The sequence below is a fragment of the Sporothrix schenckii genome, assembly GCF_000961545.1.
Source record: "Sporothrix schenckii 1099-18 chromosome Unknown Cont43, whole genome shotgun sequence".
NCBI classification, from domain to species: Eukaryota; Fungi; Ascomycota; class Sordariomycetes; order Ophiostomatales; family Ophiostomataceae; genus Sporothrix; species Sporothrix schenckii.
Window position 1 is genome coordinate 457148 of NW_015971144.1, and position 12377 is coordinate 469524.

Genomic DNA, 12377 nt, shown 5'->3' on the forward strand with positions numbered 1-12377 from the left:
AGCCGTCCAAGCGCGCCTTGTCGTTCTCCCTGGCAACAGCGCCACAGAGACCAGAGTGGTGGAACAGACGACCAACATACAGCAGGACAATCGCGAGAACGACAGGCGGTAGCATATCTGCCAACCCTGCCCTTCATCAAGCGCACTTTGCTTTGTTGGACCACCATTTGCCAACGCGCCTGGTTGCAAGGCAATACGACGCAACAAAAGACGAGCCGAGGCTGTTGGGGCTTTGGCGACCGAGTCTCCTCGTAGTGCCAATGGGACAAAGCCATGCCGTCGACCGCTGCCAGTTGCGCCCCTTTCTTCCTTTTTCGAGAGCACCACATTTGCCGCACTCCTGTTGGCGGACGGCTACGCCAAGTTCTCGACCTATCCCTGGCGGACGAGCGACCGAGGTTGAAGAAGCCTGATGCAGCTAGAACAGCACGCAACCCATCCATCCTCTCCCGATTCACCGTCCCAAGGTGCTACGAACGAGGCGAGAAACAAACAGTTGCCCCAGGGAGAGACCATTGCACATCTTAGATTGGGGAACACATCTGGCATGTTTGGTCTCTGGTACGCTTTTGTCCTGACCACGATGTTGGGGCCAACGTGCATATTCTGCTGGCCCCTTTTTCTTGGCGCCACCGTGCGTCGCTGTCAGCCTTCTCGCGGGTAGGTTGTAGGTCTCCCTAGACGCGAGCTGTTGGAGAGACTGATACGACGGAAATGAAAGGGCGCCAGAGTTTGCGGCCGGCATCTCAGTCAAAGATTTGTATTGGGCCCTGTTGTTGGATCGTACGGCAGGGAGGGTGTGCAGTCTTACGATGGAGTAACAGAATGACGCGGAAACACCACGGGCAACGACGATGGTCAATGAAAAGACGGGACAGCAACGGACACTGGGTAGACAGAGCAAGGATTGGTGGACGAACAAGGAACGAGCGTGGCGTATCGCTGCATCCTTGCTTGTGCCACCGAGGACAGGGCCGACTTGTGCTTCGGCAGGACAGCGTCTGTTTAATGATGTCGGTGATCGACGTGGAAAAAGAAAACCAGTACGTGAGGAACTTTGCGACTTCTGCTTTCGTCAAGATGCCCCCCATATTGAGGCACAGGACGTACAGGTGATGGAAGAAGGGGGTGGATGGGCAGTGGTACGCTCGCTCTGCGTCCAACTGGACGGAATGAAATCAAAAGTGGGCCAGAATTCAGGTGAGGTGAGGCCAACAGATTGAACGTCGTCGGGCAAACCCTTTGCGTGATTCGATGTCTCTGAAAACGGACCGTGTTTCGACTCTACAAGTTTTGTGATTTTACTCTGCCGTGGTGGCGGGTTGATCTCTAATTTGTAGAGCCAGCTGCGGACAAGGCAAGCCCTGCAGATCTGGAGAAGGCGGACCATATGACGAACAGTCTGTATGAGTTCGAGGGAGTCTTGTTTGTGATACAGTAGGGCGTATGGGATGCAAGTGTTGGTGACGTTTCTATCATGGTCGATGCGGATGTACAAAGCGGAGGCGGAGGCCAGTCCGTAACGGAATACAATGTTGTAATTGTGACATGACGTCGATTGACTCGGCGACGGTTTTTTCTTACGCACTCTAATAGCGGAGGCTGGCTCCCGTTGTTTAATCTGTTCTGGTTTCTGGTTTCCTTGGCTCGGTACCAGGAAATAACCTTGTCAGCCGACCCAATAACCAGGAGAAGGTTGGGGACCTCAGAGGACCAACGTGGACGTTTGAACAGCGATTGTGAGTTCGACAACGTTCACTTCAGATTGATTAGCTGTTGGACATACATTTGAATTTTATGCACACTATCGTCATCCTGTGGCGATGTTTATGCTTGCTGATCCGCGGCCGAAAGAAGTAGATGAACGAATGGTTTGGGTACAAGTAAAGGAAACGATACATAGGTCATAACTTATTAAATAGAAATTGAAACTTGTGCTATCAACCAATGCACCATTTTATTGTCATCGGACCTGGTTGCTGGCCCCGACAATGTGAATAGAACTTGGAAAAATACCAAGAAAACATACCAAAAATATAAATTAATCTAATATACTGAGGTCATCATGTATTCTCAACATCAACTCACCTGATATGAGTTGCATCTGCTGTGTTCCTCCTGCCTCGCAATCCTTGTCTATTGTATGTCCTACGTTGCCGTCCCATGGCCACCACTGCTGTCTGCAACGTACGTCCGTCTAACGAGATAATACCTACGCCACACCAAGCTCCTTCATCCGTATTTCAGCCCAGTTCCCCAGATCACCAAAGTAGTCCTCCGGGTCATCACCTCGCCAGTCTCGCAGCGCAAACCAGAGGTGCCGTGCGTCTTTTCCTGCCTGGATGGCACGTTTGTAGTCAGGCGCATGATGGAAGAGAGCCTGTGCGGACAAGGGCGGTTAATCACTCTGTTTCCTACATACGGAGAAAGAAGTGGACGGGGGACATACGTCATAGTACTGCTGCGACCACTCCATGTACCGCGCGCGGTCGCTTGGCGTGGCGTCGCCGGCCACGCGCGTGATGGAAGGGCGGGCATGCTCGTCCGCCGCAAGGTCGACAAACACGGCCATCAGCGGATCGGACAAGAGGGCGGGCACGATGCACCCCGTTTCCCAGTCGCACACGGACATCACAAGCGGGTTGTTGTTTGCGTCCGTCGCAATCGACATGTTGTGGATGCCAAAGTCGCCGTGCTCCAGAACCAGGCGATACACAGAGGCTTCTGCTGCCGCTTCTCCTTCTGCTTCTCCTTCTGCTTGGCTGCGCTCCGCAGGCAGGATGTGTGGGATGAGGCGCAGGAGGGATTGCTTGGCCGCTGCCGCGACGGGGCCCACGACGTTGTTGTCGTCCTCCCAGCCGATCATGTCACCCAGGTTTTTGATGGTTGCCTCGACCTTGGCCGTGAAAAGGGCAACGCAGAACTCGCGGATGGACGCAACGGGACGAGGGAGCGACGCGGGCTTCTGTTCGAAGAGGCACTCACGGAGCCAAAACGCGGCAAAGTCCAGCGGGAGCGGGAAGTTGAACAGCGACGCGCGGATACGAGCAGCCTGGGCCAGAAGGTTGGCCTAGGGGGACGATTGGATTAGCGAAAGAGCGCTCTGGACAGAGGACAGACATGCAACTTGCCCGCTGTTCGGCGCCGAGATCGCCCCATATATTGTTCTCTCCCTCTACTCTTTCAAACACAAACAGCCGACGGCCGACGATGTCCTTGGGCAGATCAAGCCGGGGACCCGTGCGCTGGAGCGGGCTACGGTAGTAGAGCAGGCGAGAGGCCAAGATGTTCGGCTCTGCGCGCAAGAGCTTGTACACCGCCGCCTCGAACTTGACTTCGGGGATCTGCACATCAATGGGGAAGCCGTCAAAGTTGGGCATGTTGCAATCGCCACGTGCGAGTCGTGCCACAATGTCCGCTCGATTCGACAGCCTGATGTGGAAACCCTTGTGCCATTTAGCCCCAGTCCCCACTGGAATCGGACTGTGAGGGTTATGAACAACTTACGTAGTTGCTGGAGCCCTTGTAGACAAACGAGATATCAATCACCTCGGTGCCGAGATTCTCCTCGATCTCGTCAATGAGCAGATGAACGTCCCACGCTCCGTCAAAGGGGCTCTCGCCACTACGGATTAAGCTGAATAGCTTCTTCCCATCAAAGTCGGTGCTATCTGGCATCGTGGGCCAAGGGTCCATGAGATACATAATGAGAGCGAGTCCCGAGATGTACAAGCATCTACACGACAAGAAATGAGAGGTAATTGGACAGGACCTGGAATCGGACGTCCTGGCGACAGCCTTGATTCCTCCACCGACTGTGAGAAAATGCTGCAGAATGGCAGGGGAAGCTCTACCTCAGGCACAGATGTCCATCACCATTCGTTACATAAGCAGTGAGAGCAGCGCGGGGCATCCCACTGCATTTTAATAATAAAATACAAATTTATAATAATTATAAACATAACTTTGTAGGAAAACGAAAATACTTTAAATACAAAATGTTACGGACTGTCGTTTCAACGACCACTCTACGACCACTCTACGAGCACTCGCTCTTGTAACGTAGTCGACGACCCGCCGTGTGCCCTGGTCTCACAGACCTTAGTCTGATACTTTTATATCTTAGTGGCTTAAGGCTGCTAGTGCTTGCAGCCGAATGATCGTCGATGCTAGTCCGTACTGGCCTTTAACGTGGTTCTCGTCTTCTCTCGTGTAAACGCAGTTCGATCATATACACTCGCGTAATCTTCCTGCGTTCTCCTACGCCTGCAACCACCCAAGCCGCCCCTTCTTGTGTATTATGACTCGTCACTGTCGTGTCTATTTGCGTGTTTTGTGCTCTCGAGAACCCCCCTGACCCGACACCTCGTAACGAGTGTCTCCCGTGTGGGAAGGAAAAGAACGAGAACTCGCCCGACCTCGTCTATTCTTTCCCGACGACTGGCGAAGACAACCACGAATACCCTGTCTCGTTATTGTCGGATGTGGCCTTGACGGCCGTGCCTCCCGTCGTTGGCTCTATTCCTCTGGTCTCTTGACACGTGGCACTCGGGTCAACAGCATCGAGTATGTCGGCTCGAATTGCGCTTTGTTCCAATATTTATTTTTTGTTTGTATGCATTTTGACAATTTGACGTTCCAGCCGAGCCTGCCTTGAACTGCCCGTTGACCGCCATTCTGTAGGTGCTTACTTACCTCGTTACACAACTGCCATACTGATCGCACAAAAAGCACATGATTTCTCGTGGCCCGTAGTACGCTGTTCTTCATATCTCAGCCATTCCGTCTCGTCCCCCAGCCCCTCCTGCGTGTCTTTTGAGGATTTGAATGGCAGGAAAAAATACAAGTGCATAGGATGGTCGATCTGCAGAGAGAAGAAAACGAAAGTGACTGGCCAAACTAAAGTGATAGCTCACGCTACCTCGAAAAGAGGATCCTACGGACGTGATGGTCAGTCATGCGAGAGCGGCCGAGTGTGAGACGAAACGGCAGGAATTAAAGTGGGAAAGCCGCAGATAGATCACACGGGAGGACGGGCCTGCAAGGCCAGCTTACACAGATCGAGGGCCATGAGCGATGCGGAAGGACGGTGGTGAGAGTCTGCTCTGGGCTTTATTCCTTTGCACCGCATGAAACACATCCTGGAGACGACACATCAACAGGCAGCGCTGGTAGGCAAGTCGGACCAGACGCTTTCCGCATACACAAGTTGCATTTGTATTTGCTATGCCTTTGTTTTTCGTCTAGTGTCTTCGTCTAGTAGGTCGCTGCAGATGAAAAAGAAAAAAAATGAAAACCCGCCAACGTGTTGCAAACTGTACAATGCATCCCGGGAAGAACAAATACAAACACCCTCCGACAAAAAAAAAGCAGCAAATAAAACGCCTACCTAAACGGATCCATCCTCGGCGGCCGCCGTCGTCGTACCCATGTCCCCCTCCTCAATGACTCTCACTTCTGTCCAGCCCGGGCCGTGAAAAAGGGATGCCGCAGCGCGTCGCTCGGCAGAATCCGCTTGTCTGGGTTCAAATTGAGGCAGCGGTCCAACAGGTCGTGGAACAGCTGCAGGTCCTTGGACTCGGCCTCGCTCATGCCGGTCGATGCCGCCTGGAGGCGGGTGCGCAGGTCTCGCGCCGGTTTGATGACGGGCAGCGTTTTGATGGTGGTCTAGGAGCAGTTAGCAATGGATACGACAAAAAAAATAGACAAGACACAGAGGGGTAAGAAGTAAGAACAACAGCAGCGTGCGGCCCAGCCGGCGACCGGGCCGGTTGAGGCAGGTGATGGAGGGACGATTGGCCGCCAACGACATGCAATCACTTTGTGATGAGGCACAGAAGGAGGCCTCGGAGTGCCGTGGAGCGCCTTGGAACGCCCGTGTTGGTGACACCAACAGAACCACACGCGATGTTGGAATCCGAATCCTTTCAGGAGAATGCGGCACAGTGCGGCGCGCTTGCAATATGCATGCAGGGTAAAAGGAGCGTGGACAGTTGGATGCCCGGGCGGTTAAGGGAGGGGACGGCAGATGCATGCCCAAAATAGAGAAGACAAAAAAAAAAAAGGGCAACATAGCAAGCAACCACGTACCTTTCCTTGAAACTTGTCGCGCTCTTGGCTCAGGAAGCCGCCGTTGTCGTCAAAGTGCTGCGGCCACAGCTGGCCGCGCCGGTACAGCTTTGCGCTGATCTTGCCGCGGATCTCCATAATGGCCCGCAGCATCTGGTTGTTGCTCTCGCCCGTAAACAGAATCTTGCCCGTGTACAGCTCGTAGAGCGTGCAGCCGATGGACCACATGTCGACCGCGTAGTCGTACGGCATGCCCAGCACGATCTCGGGCGCACGGTAGAAGCGGCTCACCAGGTACGGCGTGACCTCGGTCTGCGCCGTCGCCGCGTCCGCGCGGTCAATGGCCGTGCCCAGGTCGCAAATCTTGAGCGTGCTGCGGTTGTCGTTGACCAGGATGTTGTCGGGCTTCAGGTCGGCGTGGATGATGCTGCAGCGGCGCATGTGCGCCAGCGCGACAAAGATCTGGTACGCGTAGATGCGCACGCCCTGCAGGTTGATGCCCACATTGTTGCCAAACTTTTTGAGCACCTCGCGCAGGTTCATCGACAGGTTCTCAAAGGCCATGCACAGGTGGCCGCGGAAGTCAAACGCGCGCTCAAACTGCACAATGTGCTTCTTGTGCCCCGGGTCGGCCTCGTTGAGCTTTTGCAGAATGGCAATCTCCGTGTAGCCGCCCTTGCGCAGCGCGTCGTTGTTGCGCAGAATCTTGATGGCCACCTCGCGCCGCTTGTCCGGCGAGGTAATGTCCCACGCGCGCGCGACCCCCGAGAACATGCCCTTGCCCAGCGCCGACTGGATCTGGTAGCGGCCGTCCAGGATCTCGCCGCGCCGAATCTTGTAGTAGCCTTGCATGTCGTCGCCGTCGAGGAGGCCGCCGCCGTTGGCTGCTGCGGCCGGAAGTGCAGCACCGACGGCCAGGGCCCCCTCGTTGCCAGCGACGACGTCGTCGTCATTGCTGGCCTCGTACTTTTTCTCGACAAAGTCTTCGGCAAACATGTCGTCCTCGTCGTCTTCGTTGTCCTCATCGTCCGCGCCGTTGGCGGCGTCTTTGTCTGCTTTGGACTCCTCTTCGGCAGCTGCCTGGGCAGCCTGGACGTCTCTGGCGTCAACGGCTGCCAGAAGAGACGCGCGACGCGTAGCACCGTGCAGGCCCGCAACGGTACCGCCATGCTGGAGCTTGTCGCGGCGCTCGTCTTCTTCCATGTCGACCGTGGGATCGTAGTCGGCGGCCGACGGACCGTCTTCGGCGTTGTTGGCGTTTGCATCGGCCGATCCACGGGTGTTCTGCTTGCCGAGCATGTTCATAAAGTCCTGGTCGTTGGCCAGGTTCACTGATTCGGCCGTGTCGTTGGGGTCACGAGGGGACGCGACGGACGGGCTGGCCGGAGACGCAGTATCACCAGGTGTGGACGCGGCGTTGGAGAGGGCCACAATGGGCGTGGAGGCGCGCGACTTTTGGAGAATCTCCAGGCGGCGCTGGCGGCGCCGTTGGATCTCGGCTTCTTCGTCGATGGGTGCCTGTTCGACCCAGTCCTCCTGAGGTACTGGCGCTGGTACTGGTGCTGGTGCCGGTGCAGAATCAGGAGGCTCCTGGGTGGGGGCATGGCGGTCTTCTTTGCGCGAGCCTCCGGCGTGGCGATCATGGTTAGGTGTCGTGCCGCGATCCGAATAGCGACTGCCGCGATCGCGTTCCCAGTTTCGGTCAGGGTTTCGGTCACGATCGTTCCTGTGAGAGTTCCTGTCACGGTTACGGTCAAAGTCACGATCGCGGAAGGTATCGTCACGGCGGTCGCGCTCGTCGCGCCCCCGGTTGCCGTAACCGTTACCATTGCCACGGAATGACGACGGATGTGATGGGGGCGGGGATCGGCTGCGCGTGCGCTGTCGCTTTCTAGTAGCGTTTCGGTTATATCGGCCGCCGTCGTCATCGTAGCTTAGTACGTCGCGGTCGCGGTCGCGGTCGCGGTCGCTGCCACCTCGCCCGCCACGACCGCCCCGATCGCCCCGATCGCTGCGGTCCTCACGTTCGTAGCGGTCCCAATCGGGGAGACGGCCGTCGCGGCGTCGCGGGCCATCGTCGTAGTCGTAACGGTCGCGGTCGCCACGTTCTCGGCTAGCGGGCCAACGCGAGTCACGGCCGTCGCGGTCGTCCCGCGGCCGTTTCTGGCCGCGTGGAGGCGATGCGTTGCCACTGCCGTTTCGATACGGGTAGCTGCCACCAGACAGCCGGTCGGGCGAGCGTGGTGATCTGCCCCGAGAAATTCTGTTGCGACGGTCAACATTGAAACGGTCTCCGCCATCGTCTGGCCTGACAGAAGAAGTAGCAGCAGATGTCTTTGCCTTATACGGTCCGGCGCTTTGTCTTTCGACGATTTCGCCTTCGTCGGCACTCGAACTGGGAGAGGCCATGTTGGGTGGTTGGACGACGATGTCTCTTGTCTTTGTTTCTCGTCTTTTGGTGTCTCTTGTGTCCTTTTTGCAGACGCCAGCAGGACGATCCGCAGGCAAGCTGAAGTGGCGGGGGAACGAAGACGTGAGAGGTCCCAAGTGTCAGCCAAAATGCAGTTCTTCTCTTGAATCCCCAGCAACCTCACCAAGAGCAATCTTAAGCGGTGCGAACGGTGCCTCGTCGCTGCTTTCTCTTTCCTCCTCTTCTCACTTCTGTGTCTGCTTCTTCTATCTGGGGGAGAATGGAACCGAACCGGATCAAATCCTCTGGACCTATCAGGAAAAGCTCAGGACATTGGCCCGAATCATACGCCGCGCCGGAGAGTCTGGACAGATCGATGCAGAGCGGCAAGCACGATGCAATCACTGCTTGCGTCACGCGAGCGGCCGCTGGTGAGCTTGAGACGGATATGTGTTTGTCGACGATTGTGCGCGATGCGGTGCGCCGATGTATCGAAGCGCAGGCCAGTAATAGCCTCAATGGCGATGAATTTGTTGGGAAAGGTCGACGACAAGATGCCTGAAATGGAAGTTGGTTGGATGCGACAGGTGATAAGTAAAACAGGGCAGGTGCGAGTGGTGCCTAACGGAAGCCAGCGAGAAGCAAAAGTTTCAAAGGGTCGCAGGCCTGGGGTGGCGCAATGCGTTTTGATTGGCCAGTGGGCCCGTCCGGCGTCTTATTAATCCGTTCACTGTGCGAGCCGGGGGCGGCAGGCGCGCGTGCCAAATCGTTAGTCGCAGTATCGCGGGGAAATTTTCTCACAGCCTTCTCTCTTCCTCTCCGTTGATGGCAGCCGCCTGACAGAGCACCGCTAGACCCGGCCAACAACGCTCGTTTTCTCTTCTACCACTCTCACCACTCTCCACAAACTCCAAAAACAGACAAGATGGGTGGCGCTAACCGTGAAGGTATGTGGAGGACCGTGGCGTCGTGACAGTCGTGACAGCGACTTTGTGGAACGGGGCATGGCACTGACATTTTCGTTCTAGGTGGCAAGGTCAAGCCCCTCAAGGCGGCCAAGAAGGAGAAGAAGGAGCTTGACGAGGACGACTTGGCTTTCCTCGAGAAGAAGCGTGCTGGTGAGTGGCCCTATGGTGGCACTGGCTCGAGCCGATCACAGCGGCGATGGTGCGATGGGGCGATGGTTAGCACGCACATGCTGACATAGGGACTATAGACGAGAAGGCACGCAAGGACCTGGCTGACAAGGCCAAGGGCAAGGGCCCTCTGAACACGGGCAACCAGGGCATCAAGAAGAGCGGCAAGAAATAAACGAGCAAACGGGCAAACGGGCAAACGAGCAACGAACGACCGCGCAGACGAGAGCCGACAAATACGCACCCTGACGACGACCTGCGACGATGTGACGTGAGGACGGCGAAGGTCAGGGTGGCCTCACACGTGAGAGGAGAGCATGGATCACCAAAGCTGCAAACTCACGCCATGCGGAGACGGAGAATCAAGCGCGGCCGAACTGCCGCTCCTTGCGCACTCCAGACTGTTGTTTCTTCCCTTTCTCTCTTTTGTCTTTGAATTACATGGCGCTGGACACATGGCATCAACTGTTTTTACCTTTTCTATTTTCATTTTCGAGCAGCAATAGACACAACACTTGAAACAATAGCTTTATCTTGGGGACTGAAGGTGGCCGAATAAGACGATGTCATAATGCCATCGCGGCCTGTGCCCACCACACTGTTGTTCAGTGGTTGGTCGCACGTTAATGAATGCAACCACTTAAACTTGGGCCAGGCCCAGGTCCCTGAAAGCGGCTCCTCTCACATGCAAAAAGGGACTGATGGCGCTAAAACTCTCCATGAGGCAGCAGTCAAAAACTTTCACCAAACACCCCCTAAAGCCCCTGTAGACAGGGACCAACACCAGAGTCGCCCCCCAGCCACCGTAGAGCGGAACGAATACGGGTTTCAGTGGCGGCAGTAGCCGAGGTGGAGAGAATTGTTAGGTCTGCAGGGTGAAAACAGCCGACCGCTAGACTAAGAAAAGTCCACTAATTTTTCACACTAACACCAACCTCCCAACAAAATCCAGCGTCACAGGCAACCTTAAATGTTGAGACGGACAAGAGCCGAAAGTTTATCTTCAATTTCCATTGTAGTCGCCTCTTGCAAGTTCTGTTGTTGTTTTGGAACTGCATTCTTCTTTATATAAGTCAATCCACCTTACCAGGAGGACCTCTCAGCCGCCCCTTATTTTTTGCGCATTGCTCGGGCGTAGCTACTGCAACTTGCATTTTTGCGCCACCATCGACCATCAAACCTCCTGAAAGCTCTCCGCAAATCGGCCTGGCCCACCTGCAGACCGAATCTGCAACCTGCAATACAACACGCATAACACATACTGGCCCTGCCCGCGCAGCACATATACACACACGCGCGGATACAGATGCCGTCCAAACACAAACCCAGTCGGGGCCGGCAACCGAAAAAGACGGCCATGCGCAACACAAGTGGCAGCATCGGCACCAGCAGTGGGAACGACTCGAGCGGCCACAGCAAAAACAGCAGCATCAGCAGCATCCACAGTCTCGGCACACAGACGGACCCAGGACCGGACAGCAAGAGCATCGGCGCTGGGCGGACGGGCTTTACGCACAGCCGCCACGGCAGCAATGTGAGCACGTCCAGCGGCCGGTCCGTGAAGCGCGTTGCCTACGCCCTGCTGCACTGGGACGACCTGCCCGAGTGGCGCCGCGACAACGTCTACATCCTCGGCGGCTACCGCCCGACCTCGCACAGCTACGTGGCCTCCCTGGCCAGCGTCCTCGGCATCCACAACGAGTCGGTCAACATCTGGACCCACCTGGCCGGCGCCCTCGTGGCGGCCCTGCTGGGCGTGGCGCTGTACGTCGACGAGCTGCCCAGCATCGCCGACGTGCTGCTGTGGCCGCTGCCCCAGGGCGTGGCCGCACACCTCCGCACGATCGGCGCACGGCTCGCCGGGGCGGTCGGCGCCCTTGTCGCAGACTACCTGCCGACACCGAGTCTGCGGCTCGGCCGGGCGGCCAGCGCCCAGCTGTCTGCGATGGGGGCGGCCGCGCTCCGCCTCCTGGGCGTGGCCCAGTACCACGCCGTCACGGCGGCCGCCGCCGGCGGCAACACCGCCACCACCGGCGAGACGGCGTCGTCGACGCTCGTGCTCAGCTGCTTTGCCGCCGGCGCCGTCGCCTGCCTCGGCATGAGCGCCACCTACCACGCCCTCAGCAACCACAGCCCCGCTGTCGCCCGCTGGGGCAACAAGCTCGACTACTCGGGCATTGTGTTTCTGATTGTCGGCAGCTACGTGCCCACCCTCTACTACGGCTTCTTCTGCCACCCGCGCTGGCTGACTGTCTACCTGTACCTCATTGTGCTGCTGGGCCTGGCCTGCCTGGCCGTCTCGTGGCTCGAGCACTTCCGCACGCCTGCATGGCGCCCGTACCGTGCTCTGCTCTTTGTCGCCCTGGGCATGTCGGGCGTCGTGCCCATTCTGCACGGCCTGCTGCTCCTCGAGGCGGACGCGGCCGGTGGTGGTGGTGGCGCCGCGGATGCGTGGGCGGCACGGTATGCGCGTCTCAACGAGCGCATGGGCCTCAACTGGGTGCTGCTCCAGGGCGCCCTGTACGTCGCGGGGGCGTTTCTGTACGCGGCACGGTGGCCCGAGAAATGGCGGCCGGGCCGCTTTGACATCTGGGGCAGCTCGCACCAGATCTTCCACGTGTGTGTGGTCCTGGCCGCCGCCGCGCATCTGCGCGGGTGCATGGAGGCGTACCTCTACCACCATAACGTCATGGGCGGCCAGTGTCCATCGCCGCCGTGATGCTGTGACGTGGTGATGAGCAAAGGGGCCGAGGCCCTGTGGG

At 57.2% G+C, this 12377-nt stretch overlaps 5 protein-coding genes across 5 annotated transcripts; 3 read left to right on the top strand and 2 right to left on the bottom strand.

Moving 5' to 3' along the window:
* Positions 1-2212: 2212 nt before the first annotated feature.
* Positions 2213-3678, bottom strand: SPSK_10465 (3-hydroxybutyryl-CoA dehydratase; the record flags this gene model as incomplete). Its single annotated transcript, XM_016736864.1, has 4 exons — positions 2213-2380; positions 2450-3070; positions 3117-3446; positions 3508-3678. The coding sequence occupies 4 exons, from the start codon at positions 3676-3678 to the stop codon at positions 2213-2215; spliced, it is 1290 nt and encodes a 429-aa protein (XP_016588884.1).
* A 1773-nt stretch (positions 3679-5451) lies between these two features.
* SPSK_02204 (serine/threonineeeee-protein kinase PRP4) lies at positions 5452-8478 on the bottom strand (the record flags this gene model as incomplete). Its single annotated transcript, XM_016729078.1, has 2 exons — positions 5452-5667; positions 6091-8478. The coding sequence occupies 2 exons, from the start codon at positions 8476-8478 to the stop codon at positions 5452-5454; spliced, it is 2604 nt and encodes an 867-aa protein (XP_016588885.1).
* A 281-nt stretch (positions 8479-8759) lies between these two features.
* SPSK_10487 (uncharacterized protein) lies at positions 8760-9041 on the top strand (the record flags this gene model as incomplete). The annotated part of the gene is made up of 1 exon (XM_016736881.1): positions 8760-9041. One exon carries the CDS (start codon positions 8760-8762, stop codon positions 9039-9041), a length of 282 nt encoding a protein of 93 aa, XP_016588886.1.
* A 363-nt stretch (positions 9042-9404) lies between these two features.
* Positions 9405-9790, top strand: SPSK_02832 (translation machinery-associated protein 7; the record flags this gene model as incomplete). The annotated part of the gene is made up of 3 exons (XM_016729695.1): positions 9405-9426; positions 9508-9597; positions 9687-9790. 3 exons carry the CDS (start codon positions 9405-9407, stop codon positions 9788-9790), a joined length of 216 nt encoding a protein of 71 aa, XP_016588887.1.
* Positions 9791-10972: 1182 nt separating this feature from the next.
* Positions 10973-12334, top strand: SPSK_02522 (hemolysin-iii channel protein; the record flags this gene model as incomplete). The annotated part of the gene is made up of 1 exon (XM_016729391.1): positions 10973-12334. The coding sequence occupies one exon, from the start codon at positions 10973-10975 to the stop codon at positions 12332-12334; it is 1362 nt and encodes a 453-aa protein (XP_016588888.1).
* Between the last annotated feature and the right edge of the window lie 43 nt (positions 12335-12377).